This window comes from Acanthochromis polyacanthus, chromosome 18 (genome assembly GCF_021347895.1).
Source record: "Acanthochromis polyacanthus isolate Apoly-LR-REF ecotype Palm Island chromosome 18, KAUST_Apoly_ChrSc, whole genome shotgun sequence".
NCBI lineage: Eukaryota > Metazoa > Chordata > Actinopteri > Pomacentridae > Acanthochromis > Acanthochromis polyacanthus.
Window position 1 is genome coordinate 9,165,589 of NC_067130.1, and position 24,582 is coordinate 9,190,170.

The 24,582-nt window shown below is 39.6% G+C and overlaps 2 protein-coding genes across 2 annotated transcripts; one reads left to right on the forward strand and one right to left on the reverse strand.

Annotated features, from left to right (window-relative positions):
* Nucleotides 1–1,897: 1,897 nt before the first annotated feature.
* Nucleotides 1,898–10,389, reverse strand: zmynd19 (zinc finger, MYND-type containing 19). Its single transcript, XM_051938674.1, has 6 exons — nucleotides 10,125–10,389; nucleotides 7,401–7,460; nucleotides 7,173–7,279; nucleotides 6,315–6,455; nucleotides 4,561–4,741; nucleotides 1,898–4,385 (listed from the first exon to the last, which is right to left on the reverse strand). The coding sequence occupies exons 1-6, from the start codon at nucleotides 10,173–10,175 to the stop codon at nucleotides 4,242–4,244; spliced, it is 684 nt and encodes a 227-aa protein (XP_051794634.1). The 5' UTR covers nucleotides 10,176–10,389; the 3' UTR covers nucleotides 1,898–4,241.
* Nucleotides 10,390–16,937: 6,548 nt separating this feature from the next.
* bspry (B-box and SPRY domain containing) lies at nucleotides 16,938–24,582 on the forward strand. The gene is made up of 6 exons (XM_022197950.2): nucleotides 16,938–17,324; nucleotides 17,815–17,913; nucleotides 21,192–21,422; nucleotides 21,538–21,563; nucleotides 21,659–21,783; nucleotides 23,593–24,582. Exons 1-6 carry the CDS (start codon nucleotides 16,938–16,940, stop codon nucleotides 24,126–24,128), a joined length of 1,404 nt encoding a protein of 467 aa, XP_022053642.1. The 3' UTR covers nucleotides 24,129–24,582.

Sequence of the window (24,582 nt, forward strand, 5' to 3'; positions counted from 1 at the left end):
GAAGAGTTGTGCTGAAGACTGGATATGGGCGGGAAGCAGAGGAAAATTAGGCAGATGGAGAGAATCCAACTGCTGCTGAGACACAAGTAACAACAGAGAGGATAAAGTTACCAGAAAGCCACAGCAGAGCAGCTGGACATCTGTTACTTGTTACTAAGAAGAAAGAACAAAGATTGGACAGACTTCAGAGATGGCAGCTATAAAAACACATAATTTATCAAAAAAGCATGTTTAAAGGGGCGACAGTGATGACAAATTTACAGGTAGATTCAGCTGAACTAAATATACATGTGATTTATTTACACATGTGATAGATGGAGGGGGAAAGTAACTAAATACATTTACTCAGATTCATTTGAGTATAGTTTTGTTTTGTGTTTTCATCCTATTCTACTAATTTTAACAGTTTGCATAGAAGACAGTACGTGTTATTGAGTAAATTAGTGATAAAGCAAGTTGTTATTCTGATTTTCCCTTCTCAGATTCCATTTAAAGAACTAATTATGCAACAATATCAACCACCGGAACAGCTTTTATTTCAAAAGGAAGATGTTTGCAAAGCAGAACTGTGTCTTTTTTTTTCTCTTTTCCCTTAAATAATCCCCTCTGATTTATCTACAGACCCTATTTATGGCCCGACCTCAGGCTGGGAACCAGAAGGCTGAAGTGAGTAATAAAAGAGTGAAAGCTCCACTTCAAGGAGCCTTAATAGTAAAATACCTCTTTTACAGTGTTATATTAGTAATAACAATCTGATAACGTCAACTAGAGTAGTACAGCAGACACGTTTAAAGGGATACTTTACTTGCAGCGCTCTCTTCTTTACTGATAATTTGGTACTTTACTTCCGCAGCTTCAACTTTTACTGGCACTGGAGTAGTTTCATTTATATATAGTGTCGAATTACAACATGAGCTTTTAAAAGACACTTCACATCTTAAGACTGAGACCTGACGGTATTATATTCTGGAGGGAAACCCGATGATTCACGTTGAGCAAAGATGACAAAATGAAACCACCGAAAGAGACACACTGGGAGGGAGGCCATTTGGGTCATTCCAGAATTGGAGGACATTTGGGCTTCAAAATTTTGAAAAATAAATCTTCTCTTTTAGAGTTTTCTGCTACATATTCATCAGTAATAGATAAGCTATTAAAGGCTTGATTGGCTCAGCTTACACATCAATGGTAGCATTTATTTTTACATGTTTTAATTGTTACTTCACATTGACAGTGTTGCTAATTCACACTAATGTTCGCATTTTCTCAGCAGTAGAAGCTTGATATTTAACTAGCTGTTACTGCTGACCGAGAGGACAAACTTACTGATGGAAAACAGTAAAGAAAAAGATAAAAAATAATTTGTCTTATCCTGATAATATGAGGTAGAGTGAGATTTTCAATCAAGACTGACAATGTTATCAAAGTATGAAAAATAGAAGAGAGGACATAGCGTAGCGTTTCATGTGATTCACCGTTTTCTTCTTCTACCAGCTGTAAAGGTTATGCTAACAGGGTTGTTGTGGGACATACATTCCATGCATGATAAGTATTATTTAAAATATTATGTTATTATGCTGGCTACATGTTCAGGTATTTTTGGTGTTTTACATCTAGCAATAAAACAGTTTTAAAACACTAGTAATGATACTGTATTTAGACCTGCAAGATGTCAAAAAATATTGCAACAGTCCTTCATGAAGGCACTTAATTAAATACTAATAAACCAATTTAAATTAACTCTTTCATTTTGCTTTATCTTTACATGGAAATTGTTCTGGCTCCGCCTTACTACTCAGTTATAAATACTTTTATGTTACCACACCTGTTTAAAAATGCATTAAACCCCCAGATCTAAATTTAACATCTGTATTCACACTGACTCAACTCCAACAAATGAGGTTCATTTTATTTATTATCATTTTACATTGGAAAAGCAACGGTCAGTTATCCCCCAACTGTACTTCCATTCACATATTGTAGCTCTTTATTTCTAGGTGATTAATGCTTATATTCTTACAAAAAAAACAAAACAAGATTTCAGACACAATCTGTACACTCTGTCCAAATCACACCCCACCCTTCAGCCCATCTACGACAAAGTACGCTAAACATGGGAGCCAAATCTTTAGTGCAGTGTTGAAAACCTGTTCACACACACATACAAAAAGAAAACAATCAACAAGTCGCATGTACATGTGTGAAATACATGCTGAGTAAGTGTCTTGACTCTTCACCTAAGACACAAAGAGGACACATTTAAGCAGGTGTGCATTGTAGGTAATACAAGGAAGGCAGGCGATTGAGGATAAAGTGGACACAGAACAATTTGACTTGGACTGCCGTCGTCTTAGGAACCAAAAGCAAGAAATGGTTCAGCTCATAAAACCATTCTCAGGGATAAAAATTCACCAAAGTTAGGGGTTGGGGGGGGATTCAAGTTTTACACTCCAAAACGTCTCTCACATGGAAGATTTCAGCGACAGTGACGGTGTGCAGAGTTTTTCTGGAAAAATTGGAAGGGCAGCAGCGAGGAGGACTCACTCATTCAATCATTCAGGATCAGGACAGAAGAAAAAACAAGTAATCAAGTAACAGTGATGAAATGTTCAGTCCCCCTCCCTGGGCTAAAAAAAGAAAAGAAAAGATGCGACAAAGGTCCCACAATCACCACTTTTTTATAATGTTTGCCTTCAAATATCACCAGGACAAAAACATGTTTCACAATCAAAAGGTTTTAAATAAATATAGCTCCACTGATAGAATTTCTTCGAAAAATAACCCTTAGCGCAAAAACTCTCACGCAAGAAACTGAGCCCCCTCCCCGACTGACGTACACCGTAACCCCGCAGATGCAAAAATACCGCTGTAAAGACAGGCGCCTGTTTAAAAACCAGCAAACTGGAGGGATTCTAAACCAGCTGAAAGGAGTGCCAAGCTACAGAAGGTCAGAGCAGACTTTGGTAAAAGGTAATTCTTACACTTTGAGACACTTTGAAGGAATCTGCGATCACAACAAAGCAGTTTCATCTTCTGCCGTCAGTGCAATTAGAAAAAAAAAAAATGAAAAAGGCCTGTCAAAGCATCAATAACACCAGGACCAGATTATTTCTTTTTTTTTTTTAAACAGTAAATGGAGAGAATTTTGAAAATGCAGATACTTAAAAAGGTCCAGTTACTTCTGGGGCGAATAAAACTTTGTAAACAACAAAACGAGCCAGATTCGAAAAAGAAAAATTATCGGGTCGAGAAAAGTTCTAGTAAAAAATTCAGCCTTTATTTGGCAGCTACGTTAGAACAGTGAAAATATTTTCTAAACCACCAATTTCTGATTATACAGGACATTTAAAACTGTAATATGGCCCCTTTAAGGAGAGCAAAGACGTACGTTAATCCGACCCATCAGCCACGTCAAACATTTCAATGTCCTTCAGTACATATTGGCAGCACGTACACATACAAGCATTTTCACACACACACATTCACACACACACACGCAGACACACTCAATACTGGTAGTGTGATTCAATCAGTGAAATCTATCTGATGTGTGTTGTGGTTGGCTGCGTGGGGAATACGGCAGACAGGGAGGCGGCTTAAGGTGTCGATGACCGTGAACACAGCAGCCGTGTGGGAGCGATACAGTGAAAAGGTCCGTGTCCCGTTGTACCAGCTGAGCGACAGGTACTGTAGCCCCGAGGTTCCCCGCCGTTTTGCACAGACGTTGTGGCACCCGACGGTCCGGGTGGAGGAACGAAAGTGGACGACGACTCTGTATTTGACTGTGGTCCAAAGAAGCTTGCCCAGTTCATCGACAAGACGACTTTTTTCCCCACCGCTCACATACAAAAACCATAGCAGCAGGTAGAGCTCGAGGTTCTCCTTCCTCGAGAAAAATGAAGACAAAAACAACAACCAAAAAAAAAAAAAAAAAAAAAAAACAAATAATACCTTTCCCCTCCCTGTCATCCACATGAAAAGCAAGCTATGGAGAATTACCAGTTCTGGGAAGTGGCAGATGTCTTTTTGCTTTATTCTCCTTCCCCTCCTCCATCTTCTTCCCTCCTGAACTCCAAATCAGCCAATCAACATTGTCCTCTGTCGTTAAGTCTCTCGTCAGCAAGTTTCCCCTCGTTTTTTTTTTTTTTTTTGCGCTTCATCCCCCGCATCCCATCCCGCAAGTCTAACCCCGTCCCCCCGGTCACCCTCCTCCTCGTCTCCCAGTCGAGGATGAGGGCAGATCATCGTTCGGGCTCCGACTCCAGGGCCAACACCCGCTTGCGCTCGCGGCACTGCTTCTTGTGGGCCGGCCAGTCCCTCTGCTGGCACTGGGAGCCGCAGTAACGAGCCACCTGGCAGCGGCCGCAGATGTTAAACTCCCGCAGCTGTGGAGAGACAAGAAACTAGATCATATTTTGGCTCTGAGGGTATGTGATGCACTTCAATTCTGCCAGGTGGATCAATATTTAGACGGGATCTAAAGCTAAACTAAATTCAAACGCTTTGATTAACTACAATCTGAACTGATTAAAATTGTGTAAGCTTCACTGCAGTACATACCCTCCTTTCAATGAGTGAACAAGGAGGGTAATGACACTCATAATAGGTGCAGGAGCACTCCTCTTCCTCCACCAGCTCCCCGTTAGCGTTGTAGTAGCGTGTGCGGCTCAGCTCCAGGTACTGCTCCTCCACCGGGTCGGCTGGGACCTGCTGGATGGCCAGCCAGTATAGAGACTGCTCTCTGGATCAGCAAGAGGACATGGGAGGAAATTTTGAGGCACATAATAGAAGTTTCAGGACACTGGTGTGTATCAGGAAAAAAAGACAGTCACCAAATGACTGAAAAGCTCATTTGCTTTAACCACAACAATTTGTGCCACTTTGCCTTTTCCATGTTCCCATATACCTTAACATTCATCAGTCACTCTCAACAGCATTAAAGGGCCTAAGTTACAATATTAGGGCTGCAACTATCAATGAATGATTAATCGTCCAAGCACGTTACGGCATCAAAAGCAGAATTGACGATACAGCGCTGAACACACACGGACGTCTGTGCTGTGTTGTGCATATACAGGGTGTCCCAGAAAATGACATTTCACAGGCCAATAATTTTGTCAATTCTTGTTGAAATAACCTCAAATTTTCACAGAATGTACAGAAACAGATCAAGATTTTGTATTTAATGTTTTATTTTTGCTCTGTTTTCAGGTTGAGCCATGCCGTTCACTCCTAAAGAGAAGTCATTTTGGAATATGCAGATGTTGATGACGGTCTACCAGATCCTTTAGCCCCGCATAAGCAGCCTTCCTCTTTAAATTTTTGGTACCAAGTCCAAATTTGTTTGCCAGTTGGTGAAGTTTTTCCAGACTTTGCATTGAAGGCATGCTGCACAGTCTTTGGTGACTGTGTGCGAGCAGATTCTAAGACGCAAAATGACTTCTCTTTGAACGGCATGGCTCAACCTGAAAACAGAACAAAAACAAAACATGAAATATAAAATCTTGATCTGTTTCAATACATTTTATGAAAATTTGAGGTTATTTCAAAAAGAATTGCCAAAATTAATGGCATGTGAAATGATGTCAAATTTTTGGGACACCCTGTAATATATATATATATATATATATATGTATATGTATGTATTATTTATGCACGATACAGCACGGATGTCCGTCCGTCCGTCTTCTGCCCAGACATTTATTTCTGTTGCGTAGCGTGCTCACCAGGGCTGGCACGAACAGCAATTTCTGGGCTCCGGATATTCGGCCCCGTTTAATGACGACTGTGTGAATATTCAATTTGATTTGTAACGTCTGACTGTGAGGGTGGGTGGGTGGGGATCTGAATATTCAGATCTCAAAATAAATATTCCGATACCACCGTAACGACTGAATATTCGGATATCCGGATATTCAGGTCCAGCCCGAGTGCTCACTTGAGCTTTTGATGCCGTCATGTGCGTCAAACGATTAATTGATTCATCGATAGTTACAGCTCTATATAATACAAAATCTTTCTAACAAAACAACTTTTCCTTGACTTCTTTAATGCAACCGATAGCCTGAAATGCTATCAAGGACAAGTGAAGAAAATGTTTTGTTTTTTTCTAAATCAAGCAAATGATCACATTCCTTTTTAAAACAATATGCATTTTGCTTTTATCAAACTAAATCTTCACCCTCAGGCCCCAGGGCCAACTGGATGAATCACACTGGCTTTTTCTGCAGATCCGTCTCATGCAGGCCCACTTGGTTCATACAGAGCTCCAGAATCCTAATTCAGCCTTTAGCACAGTCCACATGTGGTCGTACCTTTGCTTGCTGGAGATCTCCTCTGGCTTGGGGCTCCAGCCCACTGGCACCAGCCGCAGGTTGTCTAGCCGGTTGTCCACTGTCACGGAGTTGATGTGGATGACTTGAAAACTGGGGGCGATGCCTCCTCTGTGCTTCTCCCTGAGGAAAGACAGACGAGTCAGCCATTCTGCTACCAACGCCACAAAAAAAAAAAAAAAGACACAGCTCATTAAGATGGAGAAATTATTCATTACTGTGGATGCGCTAGCAAGAATTCAAGGCTTTCAGGATGCCATTGTTGTTTACTTTCTTGTGCATTTTAGAACAACTGGATCTTGTGAAGAAACAGCACGAATTCCACCGGCATAAAATCAAATTTTGGACCGTTTCCCGCTCAGAAAATTATCTATAGCTTACAATTATCTTGACAAGTAATCATTGGAGATCAAGGCCAAAGGTTTATATGCTGATAAACTGGGGATATCTTCTCATTACATGAAAAATCAATAACAAGCAAAAGCTGACTCATAATTTGTGAGATGCTCAGCGCTGTTCAACTGAACTGAGCTCCTCAAGACACAAAACTAATGCGAAGCTTTACTGATACCTGCAGGAAAATGAGCTTTAAGGGCAGGTTTAGCTACACATTATTAGCCTGCATCGCTAGGATTTATTGTCTTGGTTGTCCAGAGTTCTACCGACTGCTGCAATGTGGCCCATGTAGTATCCATCTTGCAAATTTAACTCTGTTTTTATCAGGCATCTTAAGCAGTACTAATCTGCACCCACATCAAGGACACTTCCACAATATGGGTGCCTACATAGCTGGAAAAGAAAACCTTTACCCACACTTGTTACGGTAAACAAATTCCTTACCAGAGCAGCTCGTGCAGCGGCCTTCCTGCCCAGCGGCCTTTGCCGATGTCAAAAGCATAAGCAAAGATCTTAGCTCCGTTGCCGTCTGCATCTACTTCCATGCGCGCCTGGAAACAAAATAACGTTGTTGTTTTATAGTAGCTCTTGTCACTGCAGTGAATATTAAAGAAGCAGTGAAAGTAAACCTTAAATAATAACATAATATGCATTTGAATCCTCATAATTTACCTCAAAGGCATAGTTTTCCACAAGCGGTATGTCCTGCTCATCGATCAGTGTGTATTTTGTCTGAAATGAGAAAAATGGAGAGAAAAAGTTTTATGTTAATGAGAAAACCTACAACTGCTTTAGCAAGACGTTGACATATTAAAAAGCAATATTCTGGGAACTTTTACAAACCCAAGAGGAAAAAGTCGATTTCAACAGGAAGCTAAAAGCTCGAGCTGCTGCAATTAGTCAACAAAAATCAATCATCGTCTGACACGTCATTTTTAAACTTGAGGTCATTATAACTGATATTTTTCTTTAATATCACTGCTTAATTGTGGTGTCATTAAAAATGTTTGGCTCAGCGCTACAGTTATAGATAAAGAAGGCGGGAGCAAAGTTCAACAAGGTGCAGTGTAAAAGTTTCCAAAGATGTGGAACGTATGGGGGTACTTTTAATGATCGCAGAGTAAATGAGTGGTTTGTACAAAACACCTGAGGAGAAACAGTGGGTCTTTTTGCTGCAGAGGACCTTTACATCTGTGTTTCTCTCCTGCTCTCTGTGCTCACAAATGCATGTAAATTTCCTAGAAAGCAGTTGTCAATACACGTTTGTTGTGCCATAATAGCACAAGTATGAAATGAACAAAATGTGATCTCATAAGGCTACATGTTTGCCAGCAGTCACTTACACTGCTAAAAATCCTGCCTTTACAACTGCAATATTGCCTGAAAAACTCACTATAATCATGAGTTAAAAACACCTGTGCTGTGAAATTATGTATATTTAATTTATTTCAAATCTACTACCAAAGTCAGAAAACAAGTAGACTATAAAGGAGAAAACTAGATCATTTATCTGATCTGTGCTTGTAAAATATCTGTATCCATGTTGATTGATCTGCAAATTGAACCTTTTTACTTTATTATGGGATTTAATGCAAAATTGGGGTATTTTGTTTTGTTTTTTGCTGGTGCTCTACTAAAATAATCAGCCATATTTTGTCTTCAACTGGAGTTAAATCTACATTTTTGCACTTAAACCCTTGTTTACATTTGGTACTGTGCTGCATATTACAATGTTTGTTACATAAAATTGTAATTTTGCTTTTTCTGGAGGAAAATTAATCCCTCAGACAACCCATTTGTAGAATAGTCAATGAATATTTATAGACATGAAAACAGCAATTAGGGGCAACCCTTTTATAAGCTCATCAAACAGAATAATGTTAGATTCAAGTATTTAATCTTGTCTTGGTTAGTCCACCTTCTCATAACTGACAGCTGCTTGAGTACTGAAAGTTTGCATGTAAATAATTAGATGTCAAATTACTAAAACAACAAGTGAACAATTGCAGACTTTAATTACTTGTCAATAATGTTTTTGATAAACTCTGCAGTCAGTAAATGCCACTTTTTCTAGCAGAGGCTGCCTCCCTACTACAGAAATGCATGTCCAAGTACTGACATTAATGTATACTTGTGCAGACTTTTTGAAAAGTACCATGTTTGCAGAGGCCACGACAAATGATAAGCAACTGAGCGCATGTGTGTTCAAACTCCTTTTTCGGGAATTTGTCCTGCATGTGACAGCAGCAACAAAACAGAGACAGTACTCCTTTTAGGAATGATAAGTTTTGATGTCATCAACCTTAACCTGATTTATTTATAACCAATCAACCTATTTCACTTATCTCTGATCTTTACACTGGACTCAAGATATCACCATTATATGCAGTATTGAGCCGTTTAAACCATTTTAGAGCTACCTGTTAGAAGGTGGGACACAGTAATACATGTGACAAGATACCAACACAGGAAGGAGCCCCACGCCACAGTGAGCACGGCACGGCACGAGTGACCATATACCAAAAACTCCAAACATGCAACGTGACACTTTGTCTCGCCTGCCAGACTATTGTGTGTGGGTCTTACAGGAGTGACATCATGTACAGTATACGAGTCGTGTGAATGCTGACTGGAGCCCACGGACCGTGTCACTCAGCAGGTGGGCAGCCGATTGGCCGCAGCTCCGACTGAACTGTTCGCACCGTTTATCCCCAGTCAGTTTGAGCGTCTTGTGACAACAGCAGCCGGGAGCGTTTCTTGACCAACGTTCAGCCACAGTTAAACGTTACAGCCGTGCGAAGCCACTATAAACCATTTCACTTGTGCCCCCCTGGTTGTTGAGCGGACTGTTGTCCTGCCGGTGCTTTGTTACGTTGCACAAAAGATTCGGTTGATGGGCAATGGCTTCCTCATTAGCTGACACTTGAGTGTAATCCAAATAACACAGCTAGCGTGCTGCTGCTAGCTGCACCGCCGACAGTTAACACGATAACACTCGCCGTCGAAAGATTTCCACGTTATTTCTGCACTACTGATGGCGGTGGTGACACAAGTGACCCGTGTGTTTACCTCCGTGGCACCATTTCACCGTTAAATGTTAGCCAGCAGCTACCGTAACCTGCTACACGCTAGCTAGCGTTAGCTTAAACAGAGACTGTGTGGCAGCGGCGGAGTTACGGAAAACCAGTCTGGCTCGACACGGCCGGCTTCTCTAATCCGCTCAAATGCGGCTAAAACGGCAAAGCTGAACTACTCCCGCATCGGCAACGGCTTCATAATCATCAAAACGTTTGACTAGCACCGACTAATCACTGCTAAACATGTTTTTCCAGCGCCTTTTGTGATCCCCGCGGGCCCTCCCCCGGCCGCACATGGCAGCCCTGGGATCCAGCTCACCTTCCCGGCCACACGGCCGAGCCGCACGATCCCGAGCTTGAAATCCGACATCAGGAGGACGAGCGGTGGTGACACGTAGAGGCGTAGGGTCCAACCTAAACGGTATTCAGGTTTAAAAGTCGCAGGGGCAGCCCCTCAGCCCCGCTGCGATGCCACTTCGGGTTAACTGATTGAGTGTTTGCCCTGACTCTGGATCTCTTCGGCAGCAGCCCAGCCTCGGTGACACACCGCCGCTGGCGCAGGAAAGCCAAGCTGCTGGAGGGGGCGGGACGGGAGGAGCCGCTAATCCCAGCGTCCAATCAGACGCGACGTTATGTTTTTTAATTCGAGACGTCGGGTTGCATCGTCCAATAGGAAGAGGCGATTCTTCCAGACCGCCTGTTTCAGTTATTACCTCATCACACTCTCGTGACCACTTCCAGACATTTTCGCGCGAAATGTTTGATGGCTGGGTGGGATTATTTCAGCGGTGTTTGACGTCAGGGAGCGCCGTTTGTTGCTAAATTAGGCCTGATCATGGACAGAGTCTGCATTGTGTGTATTTATATGTATGACATCAAGACAGAGTCATTATGAAAGAAAAATACAGATAAGAAAGCTGAGTGTTCACCTCTTGGACTGTTCAGAACTCATTTTTTAGGTGATAAGAGGAAATAAACATCCCATGCACCAATCATATAATAAAAAAAGACATTATTCAAATGTTAATACACTGTTTGGGAACTTTCTATTTCCTAAGCTTAGACAAATGGGTGAAAAAAGTTGTAAAGTGCAGCCAGACACAACAATAAAAATGTATGAATTCTGAAGGAAATTCTTGTGCAATATTTTGTATTAAATGAATTGCAGGACATGAGAATAAACAAAATGTCCAGTAGAATAAAAATATTGTAAAAGCATGATACATTAGCAAAATTAAACATGAGTAAGATTAAAAAAAATAAAAGTAGAGCAGGAAAGAAAGAAATGATACTGGCAATGATGCACAATAAGCAAACTTTCACATGATAATGAAATGTTGCATATTGTAATGAATAATCACACATGTAAATTAAAATACTGCACACAATACTACAACTGATATTTAACATATTGTTGAAAAAGTAATATTTCAATTGGTAACTTTGTTTAGTGTTAAATGTCTAATGTTTCAGTTTCTTTCCTGCAGAGAGGGGAGATGTTACACAATTCGATGGCAAACAGTAGAAAAGACCTCTTGTGGAGGTCTGTGGGGCATTTTTTGAGAGAGTGGACTAAGGTTTATTTCAGCTGCAAGAAAGTTAACTTTCACAACTCTAGTTCCATAACACAAATAGAACTCTAAAATGTATAATTTTATTAAATTAATATGAAAACAAATTAAAGAATGTATGGTTCTGCCCGTGGTTTCTTAGTTATTGAGGGTTTATAAAGTATACTTTGGATCATTGTCCTGTTTTAGACTAGAAACCACTTTCTTTCACAGTCATTTTATTTACTGACTGCATATCATTTGCTGATAATTCTTCTTTTTGCCACTGGCTGCCACGCAACCATAAAACAGAATATGCTTAACAGTTGGCGTGATGTTCTTTTTCATCATATTCTGCCCCTTTTTCTTCCTCAAATATATCTTTGGTGTTTGTAGCCAATTAGCTCAGCTTCTTTTCCTGGTCTCTGAAACAGCTCTAAGTTATTCAAATGTTGTTTTGCATACTTAAGTTCTTTATGGTGAAGTCAGGTAAGGTTTACTACTGAAGACTCCTCCTGGTATGGTTCCCCTGCAGCAGAAACCCACAACTATCTGCTTTTATTGTGACTTCAAAAAATATCCTCAAAACCTACCTGCTCATCAAGGCATCTGGTCTTAACTAATGCTGTCTCCCTGGCAAACACTGCCAACACCATTTGGATGATGGATTGTTATTGATATTGTTTTTGATATTGTGTACAAATACATTCACAATAGAAAACCATTTATCATTTAGCAAAAACATACCTTAATTTCCACAGAAAGATATTAAAAATGTTGGATTTGTCAGTTAAATAATGATAATTTCACTGTAAAACATATGTTTGTGGCAGGTTTGGTCAGAGACTTTGTGTTTTGCAAGAAAAGTCCAAAGGAATTTCTTCAGGTTTAGCACAAATATTTACTTAGACTCAAAGATGAACTGATTTGGCGGCCAAAGGTTGAAGGTCACTGTGAGCTAACAAAATACATTTAGGGGCCATAACTGATGACATCATTCATTAATTATGACACATTTTACATTTAATGGGATAAAATGATTAACTGATGACTTTTTATATCCAAAAGGTCTGAGTCACTGAGTCCTCACAAAACACGTTCTTGGTCATAATTTGACTCATGAACATTATATCTCAGGAACACCTTGATGTAGTTTAGTAAGCTAATAGGTGCGCATGATGGCTACAGTGTTGTTGTATGTTAAAGTGAAGGTGGCCGTTAGGATATTTCAGGGTATAAGCTACTATGTAGTCTGCTGTTGGCTGCTGGTATGTTTCTAGGTTGTTATCAAGGTGGACTCATTGTTTGGAAGGTAACATTAGCTGGTTGGTAGGGTGTACATGATGATTACTAGAATGGGTTTAGATGCTTCCTAAGGTGTTTCTAGATGGTTGTTACTGTAGTTTTGCATAGCTATAGTGCGCTGACTGGTTGGTAGGATGTATTTGGTGGTTGACAAGGTGTTTTTATGTAACAGAGGGTCTATAGATGGTTTCCAATGTGTCTATGTGACGTGCTGTTGCTAGACAGTCGCTATGGTGTCCATAGTGGTTGCCCTGGTGATAGCAGGTAGTTGCCGATTACTAGATGTAGTAGTTGGTTGGTAGAGGAGGTCTGGGATGTTCTTGTTGGTTGCTACGATAAGATCACGCAGCACAGTTTGATGATGGCTCAGCAGGAGCTATCTCTTTTCAACAAAGGCATAACTTCATTTTTACTGACACAATAAGAATGTAGATATTTATTGTCATATTCTCAATGGTATGATTTTCCATACCACAATTTATTATTTACATGTTCTTCATTACCACAGCTTTTTAAATAGAACACAGTACACTTCTTCTAGCATTCACCTGGTGAGTACTTCATGAACAGCTCTACTGCTAACTACTAACTATAGTGTTCACTTAGTTTTTCTACCTTTCGTTTTCCTTTTTGTTCTAGTCATGTATTTAATGCACAGATGTGGGTCATTCTATCTGAAATCATTACATTATAGAACAATTTCTGCCTGCCTGAGTATATATATATATATATATATATATATATATATATATATACTACTGTATAACACAGCAGAACAGGAGGACTGATCCAAACCATCAAGGCTCTATGATGGATTCTTGTTCTACTTGTTTCACGAAGCCTCCAATTTGTACGATAAACACCTGAATTCAGAGAGACTGATCATTCAGTCCTTTAATCTACAGTAGAAATCAGTGAATACATCTGAGAAATGTTATCTAGAAGCACCCAACTTTGCCCTGTCATGTGTTCAGCTGCATCTTTAGTCTCTGAACATCTGTCTGCTGATCATGTTTAGTTAGTACAGTGAAGCAGCGCTCTCTAGAGACCAGCAGCTGTAGTACAGAAACATCTGGGCTCAGTAAGCATGTCAGGCTGGAAGGAACTAAAGTCAGGGCCTGGTTTGGAAATGGCACAAATTGTAAATGTAAAGGAAGTTTTAAATAAGAAAGATGCACAATTTGTGCAATTCCCATTTACAACATCAGATTTTCTAATGTTTGTTTTTCAAAATAAAGTTACAAACCTTCAACTGAGCACTTTATTAATCCTTTATAACTGTGTTTCTGTGTTTTTATTTTTGTGTCTTTTTATTATTACAAAAATGTTTGTAACTGAACACAGCAAAAATGTGTGGATTCAGATTTAAGATATATTCATAGCCGATATTTCCCCAAGAATCTTACAATTTCTATTTATTAAAAACACTCCACATGGTCAGGCATCAATATTAACTTTACTCATTGCGGATGTGCATTCAAGAGCCAATAAATAAAAAATACATGGATTTTCATCCGAGATGTGTGTGTGTGTTTTTTAAGATTTTAGCTTGAAAGTAAGGTGATTGTTGTATTTTGTGACTCAGTGACAGGAGACAGAGATTCAGAGTTCATAAAGAGAGAAAATCCAAGTTTTGTTTGTAGTCGTTTCCCTCTTTTTACAGCCTCGACTCTTCCATCCAGCTCCGTCTTTCACAACAAACAGGAAGCTGTTGCTCACTTCTTGATGTTAACACAGCTTTGTCTTGTGTTTACTTCTCTTACCTGCCTCAAAACGGCTTTTTATGTCAGTGTAACAATGGCAGCACTGTCCCTCTGCTGTTCTCATTTCAAAGTGAAATGTGTGGAAGCCCACCTAGCCTGAGCCAGGAGGCGTAACGCTCTTCTGTCCATCACTGATATCCAGTTACTGTTAGTTAGAGACGTGGAGCTGAGCTGAGGTCGGTGGGAGGAGGGGGAGGTGTGGTTTTTTTTTCTCTTGTGCTGGTTGGAATTACCCGAGATCTGATCTGTTTCTGCCCAAATTTACCCGACAGAAAGTCTTTCACTCAACACAGAGAACACAAACCTACAGTTAGCATGCTTCACTGCACTTACAGGATACTTTTAATACTGGTATCAGATGGTAAAAGCTGAGCATATTAGTTCAAAAGGCACAAATACACTAGAAAGTACTAAAATTCATAGTTAAAACAATTTAGAACACTGGCAAATAGAATGAATTTAATCAACCCTTAGAATCATCGCTGATTTCCACAACATTATCAGACTGTAAGCACTAATGTATTTGATTATTTTGGTATATTTTATGCTTGGTGTAGTGTTAGACACTCCTACTTGTCAGACCTTTGGACTGCATAGTTCCAGTTTCGGTTAACAAGCTTGGCTGTTATTAATTGCAGGCCATCTTTCACAATGTGCATTTAATTGGTCTTCCTAGGGGCTATTCCTTCTGGAATCTCTGGCTTTTCCAGAAGCTGGGTGTTGCCTACTATTGCTAAACAGAGGTATAACTGAGGCGTGGCTGCACCGCTGATCCCAGAACATACTTACACAATGAAACCGAGTACCTATCACACCTATAATCCCAGGAAAAGCTCATTATGCTTTTCTCATATTGGTATTTAATACAAATATGAAAACTTACAGAATAAAATACAACACAATTAAATGTATTGCCTCTGAACACAAAGAAAAGCAAATGAATCAGCAGCACAGACAGAAGAAAGTTGAAGTGAAGTATAATAAAGGAGCACATTTAATGGATGTGAAGATTACTTTGGTTATTTTTAATGCTTTTTTTTAATATGGTACATAAAATAATCTGCAGACTTTAAATCAGAAAGTATTCTTACTAATTTCCTGAGTGGCATTTAAACCATATTGTCTGAACCACATGAATAACAAGTACATTTGTATTTGAGGAGTCATTTTAAGTAATAGATGCAAAATATGATTTTTTTTCTAAACTGATGGCCGGTTTCAAAGTGCTACAAGTACCTGTGCTTTATCCAAAGATCTAGGCTGCTCTAAAAAATGATGTTACATGAAACAACTGATCAAACCAAATCTTTACCTGGAACAGACTGAAAAATGCTGTTAAACTTGTCCTTAGATGTCATATGTAATGAATGTGTTTCAAGTGCCAAAATAAGGGAGAGAAAGAGGGGAAAGAGAGGAACTAAAATATGAAATGTAGCATTAGTATCATAATGTCTGTGGTGGTACAGTGGGGGAAATAAGTATTTGATACACCATGGATTTCGCAAGTTTTCTCACTTTCAAAGAGGTCTGTAATTTTTATCGTAGGTACACTTCAACTGTGAGAGACAGAATCTAAACTAAAAAAAAATAATCAGAAAATCACATTGTATGATTTTTAAATAACTAATTTGCATTTTAATCCATGAAATAAGTATTTGACACTTACCAAACAGCATGAATTCTGGCTTCACAGACCTGTTAGTTTGTCTTTCAGAAGCCCTCCTATTCTCCACTCATTACTTGTATTAATTGCACCTGTTTGAACTCGTTACCTCTATAAAAGACACCTGTCCACACACTCAATCAGTCATACTTGTATGAAGTATGTATTTCATGTGATAAAATGCAAATGAATGAATAAATTTCAGGATTTTGCTTTGTTTAGATTCTGTCTCTCATAGTTGAAGTGTACCTACGATAAAAATTACAGACCTCTCCATTCTTCGTAAGTGGGAAAACTTGCAAAATTATTTTACAATGTATATGGTACACTGTAAAAAGATAAAGGCACTAAAAAAAAACCTGTGAAAATATCAAATAAATTCATTGATGTACAAGGTAATAAACAGCAAATATCTGCAAAATAATATTTTCTACTGATTTAAATGCAGTAAAATGTGTAGTTTTGTCTGTCTTTAGGGTCAACAAATAAATGATTATCTTTTTCTGTGATTTTTACTAGATTCCTAGCAACAAAACAGTGGGGGGGGAAATCTGCAGAAAAACAGTAAACTGATCAGAAAAAGTATGGTTTCATTTTAAAGTGTATCTATAGATACTGATAGATTATTTTAAGCAAAAAATCGAATGTAGTTTATATTTTTTTCTTTGTTAAAGAGGCTGTTTTCAGTTGATTAAAACCTCAGACACCAGATAGACAGACAGCAGGGTTGAACCGTTTCCTCTCAGCTCTGACCTCTGATGTCAGCGATACTTCCGCGTTCACCTGTTCCACCTGTTGCGCCTGCGCTGTAGCTGCGCCTCCAGTCAGATTTCGCCGGTGCACCTGCTGCCATGACGGAGGAGCTCCAGACCTGCGACTTAACCTGCTCGTCCACATCCAGTGACCCAGAGGAAGCTTTAAAGGCGGTAAAAAGCCGAATCATGGAGTGTGAGCAGCCCATTTTCTCCGCGCTGGGCGGCGGTATGAAGCCCCAGAGGGCGGAGGGACACTCAGCGGTGCCAAACACCTGCGGAGGAGCGACTTCACCGACCGCGACCACCTCCGACAACGAGTCCGGGATCTTCTCCGTGGAGAGCGAGCAGTGCGTGGAGCATGAGGCCGAGCTGGACTGGTTCTGTGGCACCGAACAGAAGCTCATCTGTTCCCACTGCGCCATAGTGGGCTCTTGCCACGCACACACCGTGACCCCTGTGGCCACCAGAGTCACCGCAGTCCGGGTGAGCGTGTCCACAGCGCGCTGTGTTCGTGCGCAACAGCTGTTTACATCTTTTCGAGTGTTTTATCTAAACTGTGACATAATATTGTTCATTTACAACTTGAGAAAACAGCTCAAGAGGCATAGTTTCACTTTATCTTGTCTTCTAGCTTATTTATTTACCCTTCATTTGACCATAAAATACTAATTTCACTTATAATGCAAAATCCCACCTCTTATTTAGGTTTATTCCCTGAAAGATTTTGCTTTCCAAGCATGAGAAAATATTTTACTGTCACTGTATTATGATGTCAGTTTGATGAAACTTGGTGATAACATGTGGAAAATGTGTTCTCATACATGTCAGGTTAATATTTGTGTGATTCTTTGTTGGGTGTGTCTCATGCTGCGTGGTACTCGGTGATTCCTCTGCGTGGTATTTGAAAAGACAGGATTGACTTGTTGTCTCTCCAGTTGATGCTGATGACCGTGTGTTTGCTTTTCTTCCACAGAACCAGCTGGTGGATGTGTGTGAGAAAATGCAGCTGCAGGCACTGAGGATTGAAAGGTTTATCGAGCAGACGCTGACAGCCAAAGAGCAGAATCTTCAGGTGAGACTTGTTGTACCACTAATCCACACCCACTCAGGATCACACCAATGAGCGCACAGGCACCGAGCCAAACCAGCCACGGATGCATGCTGCCGAAGCAGAGCCTGTTTCACAAGTGTCTGGATGTTTTGCAGTCCCTTCTATGAGGAAATTGCATGCGTTGTATGTGTTTGAGGATACTAACTGCAGACAGACTGAGGATTACCGCCTTAAAAATTAACCTGGTGTCTGTTAATAAAGATTAAGAAGGTTATTGTTTAGTTTATTAGATAGTCAAAGACGCCTGTTGTGATTTCTCCAAACCCATTTGGGGTCTTTGTACTATTTTGTCCACGTAAATGCAAAGATATTTAATTTACGATGATGTAAAGCCAAAAAAACTGAACCGACACACTCAAACTTTACACATTTGATAAAACAGAACCAGTGAATCTTTGGCATTTTTGCTAATTTTTTTAAACTAAATTTTCTTTTCCTACCATTCAGAAGAAGAAAAGCATTATTCCTATGCAATAAAAAAACACAGAACATTCACATATTTATTAAACATATTAGTTTTTTATGTTCATTTTACCTTATTTGATTTTCTTGTACAGTGTAATATATCAATATGCTGGGCATGCAGGAGTCTAAATATTCAGCTATAACTGATGTAATTGTTTCGTAATACATTCATAATTGTAATAACTTCCAATTATGACAAGTGATTTGTGATCTAAACAAATTTCATCTGATGTTAACTTTATGCATACAGCATGATTCGAAATTTAAGTGCGTTTCAGGGATATCCGATATTGGCTTTTCTGCCAATAACTGATATGCCGATACTGTCCAACTCTCAATTTTCGATTCTGATATCTACTGATATATGTGGGCTATTTAACTAATTTTAAGTAACATCACATATCTCCTGTCATGGAATTAACACATCATGCCTAGTTTTATTGTGATGCCCCACTGGATGCGTTCTCAGATGCAACAAGGCTTTCAAATGTAAACATTGTCTATGCAGAATAAGAACACTCCTTCAGCTTAAGTTACGAAAAAAATGCCATATTTATGCCATTTAAAAAAAATTGTCTCAAACAACAGTTCACACTCTCCCTCTCTCCCTCCCTCTAGGAGTCCGGTAAGTGCCAGCGAAATCCAGGCATTATTTTATCGGTTTTCAAGATAGGCAAAAAAAAAAAAAAAACGATAACGATATTGACAGATAATACATTTTTATGCCAATATCAGGCCAATAAAATTGGTGGACTAATATTATCGGACATCCCTAGTGCTTTTCATTGTTCAGCCTGGATTAAAACATTTGAAGACAGATGAAGAAAATAAGATCATGCAGCTAGAAATAATAAAGAAGAAAATGAGAGAAATTGGCCAACATAAAGAGTCAAAGTAAGAACAATAATAAAAATGAATAATAAGATACCTTCTAGCTGTAAATGCTTGACTAAGACAATAACAAACTATGAATAAAGTGGCTTGTGTTTGCTGATTCGGTCATTTTGTCCCCACCACCCATGCTAAAGGTTGCAGAAATGCTCTTTCAGTGCACCCATATTTATTAACCTCCCCTCACATAGTGGACTTCTACGTGCCTGTGTAGTTTTCTAGATGACAAGTTACCACAAATTAAGCAGACAATAAAAGTAGTCGAGAAAGAAGACAAATGCTAACTAACTTGAGCAAGAGTAAAATCACGGAACGGATAGATGATTGAGTCACAACAGGAAAAAAGCATTTATGACACGGTAGAAACTGTTATTGCGTAAGAGTCTGGTCAGTGAATCCATCTAAGTTTTAGCGTGTTTGTTCACGGGGACACGTGGGAAGCCAGAAGTGTTGTTAACAACCTCTCAGCATCGAGTGTTTGCTCGAAGCTTACAAGCAACAGCAGTTTCTGTAGTGACCCTCTTATATGCAGCCCACAAAATATGGAGCTTAAGAAAATCTAAAACAGAAACAGGCAGATTTAGTTAAGGACTTTGTTTCCTACAGGATAAAAAGTAATCACAGTTCATCATGTATAAACTGATCATTTTTATGGAACTGAAGAACAGGAGCTGAATAAATATAAAACCTATGTCAGAAAAAGTCAACAGACTTCCTCTGACTTCCCTACAATCCATCTGCTTATTATATTTCTTTTTATTAGTGCTAAAAGGGGAGATCTTTTTTAAGCACAAACACATTTTGACTTGTCATAGTAGGAAAAATAATGTTCTTACTAATATTGTTAATAACTTCCTTCTGTTTCAGTGTCGCAATAAGTCACACCAGTGTGACAGTTAATGTCCATAAGATAAAGAAGCGAAATGGAATTGAAGCATTATTCTTTGTTTGTTTATTGCTGACATGCTGAGGTTAATTAGTGATTCTAAATTGTCCATAGGTGCAGAGTATACAGTTGTGCTCATAAGTTTACATACCCTGACAGAATTAATGATTTCTTGGCCATTTTTCAGAGAATATGAATAATAACACAAAACCTTTCTTTCACTCATGGTTAGTTTTTGGGTGAAGCCATTTGTTGTCAAACTGTGTTTACTCTTTTTAACCCTCCTGTTGTCCTCATATACGGGCATCAAAAAATATTGTTTCTTTGTCTGAAAAAAATCCCCAAATTCTGCATAAAAATTCCCCAGATTTCTGAAAATTTGCAAAACCTTCAGGAAGAAAATTCAAATAATTCCTTAAAAGTTTTATTTTCAAAAAATCTCCCAAATTTGGCAAGAAAATTGTAAATATTTTCAAAAAATGAGTAAAAATCTTCCAAAAAATGAGTAAAAATATCTTAAGTGATTACACATAGTAAAGCTGCTAATATTTTCTTTTAGAACATTCACACACAAAAATCAACATTTAGATTTCCCAAAAATGTTGAAAATGTGGACATGAGAAGTTTCACTGTGAAAATCACCCCCCCACCCCCATTTTCAAACTTTAAACCGGGTCAGTTTTGACCCGCAGGATGACACGAGGGTTGAATCATAATGACAACAGAAAGTACCCAAATGACCCTGACCAAAAGTTTACATACCCCAGTTAACCCAACCACTAACCATGAGTAAAAAAAATGTATTTATCTTATCATTTATATTCTGTGAAAAATGGCCAAGAAAAAAATCACAAATTCTGCCAGGGTATGTAAACTTATGACCACAACTGTAGACAAAGGATTGATGGAACTGCTTATACAATTTGATTACTAATGGGAGCAGTACTCCTCCCGCATCATTAGTCATCCAGCTGTTTGCTCTTCTGTCCTCTGCCAGGCGTCGGCTAACCGGGCCAGGGAGCAGGTTCTGGCTCAGGTCGGCGCTGCTCGTGAAGCCCTGGAGGAGGAGGAGCAGCGTCTCCTGGAGGAGGTGCAGCGGGAGGAGGAGCGGGTGGAGCAGTGCCTCCTCACCCAGAGAGCCCACTGGAACCAGGCCCTGTCCACTCTGTCGCAAACACGCTCCCGCTTGGTGCACACACTGACGCACACTCCAGACGCACAGCTGGTGGTGAGAGGCGGTTTATAGAAGAAGGGGGATGACTGGTTGGGGAAGATTTACAGGAACCTGATAAGAGTCGTAAATTACTGAAGGTAACCACTTTACTTCCTGTCTTGTTTTTCAGACCAGCGTCCAGGAAATCGCCGATAGGTAATTTATTTGTTGCATGACGTGTTTGTGTATATTTTTTGTTGTTCAGGACTGAACAGAGTGTTACATCTCCTCTGTCTGTGTGGTTTTATCAGGGTGGAGGAAGCAGAGGGGGTCGGGGAGCCTTGTGACACAAACATACTCAACCTGAACCCAAACTGCAGTGACAGCAAACTGCTGAGAGGTCTGTGGGCTGCTGCGCTACTGCTGGGGCCCAACGGTTAGTCGGATTTTATTCAGCTGCAAGTGATTTATGTGAATATGACAGATCTAGCAGGAGGGTTATTAAGTAGATGGAGTCATGGTAGTCTACTTTTTGTACACAAAAACCTTGAAGACCCAGAAGCCCATCAGTGCCTTAAAACCAAAGGGGAATCCTTTTGTTCAACCACCAAAATTTAGCATTTTTAGTAACAGTATCAAAACAGATGCCAAGCTCCAATAGGTATCGTTTGATAAAATTCATAAGAATTACAGAAATTTTAAAGGGAAACATGAAGCCGTCATTTCAATGTATTCATTAAGTGGTGGAAGCAGCATTCAGATCCTTTGAGTTGATGAAAATCCAAGTTTTATTTATCCTGTCAAAATGTCCATATGGTGCTTTTTATGTGGTGGAAGACGCATCGTGAGCAGTCGACTTCATTCCTGAGCATTTTAAGCTAAAACTGCAGTTAGTCTTAAACTAACAGATTCAGACTTCTGGGGTTTCTTGTGTCAAAAACGAAAGAATCAATCCTGTCAACTTGCAGGGTAGGGCTCCCTGTATTCTTCTTCTCCTTCAAAATTGTTTTCTGAAAATTGTGTAGAATTGTTTTCCAGTGTTGAAGCAGAGCTGCAGGTGAGCTGGTGTGCTTGAGCTGCAACGAGCGATGTAGTACTAGGCGGATAAAGAGGATGAGGCAATGGTGTCGCTTTACATTTAATCAAATTTAGCAACTGTTTTAAGAGAAAACACTTCTAAATATGTAACTTTGATAAACAAAGATGATTTTTTTTTAGGGATTTAACCAATGCCTGGAGAGAGACTTTATGTGTATTATGTGATAATTTTCTTTGAGCAAAGGTACATAAGCATTGCTGGCAAGATGCAGTTAAGTATTTAATCGACGTTATTGCTATAAACTGTATTTTGTTGTTTTAGTTGGTCGAGGTAATCATTTGAGCTCATTTTAACACAGATTATAAATATGTATATATGTACTAAATATCAGCTAATACTGTATTATTAGTTTTTTGTTTGTAAATTGTTAATATGAAAAGTAACTAGTAACTACTTATTGTGCCGTCACATCATTATACTGGACTAAAAAGTACCTGAAACTACATTTCTACTTCACTGCTCCTCAATATTTCCCTCTAAATGATACATATGTCCAGCAAGTAAGTTAATATACAGACTTTCTTACTACTTTCTGCAGCATGACAGTAACTCTGGAAAAATGTTGTACTTGTTGTTGTTTAAAGGCGACATGAATTTCTGAGATATTTTGTCAATAGAAGCAGCGATCGTGTAGGACATGTTTGTTTTTGTGTTACTGTTTTAACCAAAGAAGGGGTTTGTCACTGAATCTGGATGATGGACAAGTATGATATTGTAACTTCCAGGTCTTAGAAGGCTGTCTGGTTCAGGTCCTCTTTGATTAGCAGCACATTGCTCATTGCTTGAAGTTCCTATTGGGCCCATTTTCTTTAATATTGTCATCCTGATTATCCATATTATGTATAAGGTTGCCATCTAAGTATAATCTGTCCTTCATCTGTCGCTCCTCCTGAGGTTTCTTCTGTCTTTCCCCATTTTGGGGAAGTTTAGGGTCTCAGATTAGTGGATGAATGCTGTAGAGATGTTGAAAGATTTTCAAATGTGTAATAAAATTGACTTGACTAGAAGTAGAGCAGCAGGAAGAGAACAGCTCAGTGGCTGACATTCATTGTTTACATATTTCTGAGTGTTGAAGAGCATGCTGGAAAGAATTTTCACAATGTCTCCAAGCATGATAGTAATGCATCTTTTTCCTCCTCCTCGCAGCTTATGGATCATCTTATTTAAAGTTTGATGAGCGCACAGTGAGTCCTCACCTCTCCCTGTCTGAAGACTTCTGCACTTTGACCTTCCTCCGCAAAAAACCTCGCCAGCCTCAGCCCTACGACCCGGCACGCTTCGACCACTGGCCCAACGCCCTCGGCTCTGTGTCCATGTCCTCTGGCACCCACAGCTGGGTGGTGGACGTCGGCCAGAGCGCTGCCTTTAAGGTGGGGGTCTGCTACGCCTCGCTGGAGCGCAAAGGCTCCGGGAACGAGGCTCGGCTGGGCTACAACAGTGAGTCCTGGGTGCTGTCCCACTACGACGGTGACTACTCGTTCTGCCACGCGGGGAAGAAGGTGCCGCTGCAGGTGGTGAAGAAGCCGCAGAGGATCGGCCTGCTGCTCGACTGGACGACTCAGACGCTGATGTTCTACGAGCCAGACTCGTGCGCTGTGCTGTATTCATTCACAGAGCAGTTCAGTGCACCGCTGCTGCCAGCGTGTGCTGTGACTCATCAAAGTATCACCATCCTGCACTGACAGACCGCAGCCACAAACACTAAATGAACTTAAACATGTGAAGAAACAAAAAAAGGACTTTGTCTAATGTAAAGCAGCAGTTACACTGTAGCTGCGCCATCTGTGCAATAATGACAACTCCACATCACTTTCTATTTATCCACTTTTCTTATCGTAGTTGCTGATTGTTTTTACCTGTTTGTAATAATTTAATAGGTTTAAATTCATTTATCTGTTGATCATTTTATACAGTAGTATTTTGACTGACAAGTGTTTTTATTACCAAGAAGATTTTTCTATGTGTTTCCAGTGTAGAGTTGTTTAGATCAGTTGAATCTTCCACAAAACTTTGGAAAACATTATTACACTGGTTGAGCCAGGTTTGTTTTAAATGTCATGTGGCAAAAAGAGTCTGTAATCAGTTTGTATTTTTTATAATTTTGTATGTTATATGCTGAGTAAAGCAGTTACTACA

Bases quoted from the DNA above. Each gene is read 5' to 3' on its own strand.
- bspry (XM_022197950.2), top strand. From the start codon at position 16,938: ATGACGGAGGAGCTCCAGACCTGCGACTTAACCTGCTCGTCCACATCC. The intron at 21,564-21,658 runs GTAATTTATTTG...TGGTTTTATCAG, and splicing joins GTCCAGGAAATCGCCGATAG to GGTGGAGGAAGCAGAGGGGG. The intron at 21,784-23,592 runs GTTAGTCGGATT...TCCTCCTCGCAG, and splicing joins GCTACTGCTGGGGCCCAACG to CTTATGGATCATCTTATTTA.
- zmynd19 (XM_051938674.1), bottom strand. From the start codon at position 10,175: ATGTCGGATTTCAAGCTCGGGATCGTGCGGCTCGGCCGTGTGGCCGGG. The intron at 7,461-10,124 runs GTGAGCTGGATC...TTCTCATTTCAG, and splicing joins TCGGCCGTGTGGCCGGGAAG to ACAAAATACACACTGATCGA. The intron at 7,280-7,400 runs GTAAATTATGAG...TTTTGTTTCCAG, and splicing joins TGGAAAACTATGCCTTTGAG to GCGCGCATGGAAGTAGATGC.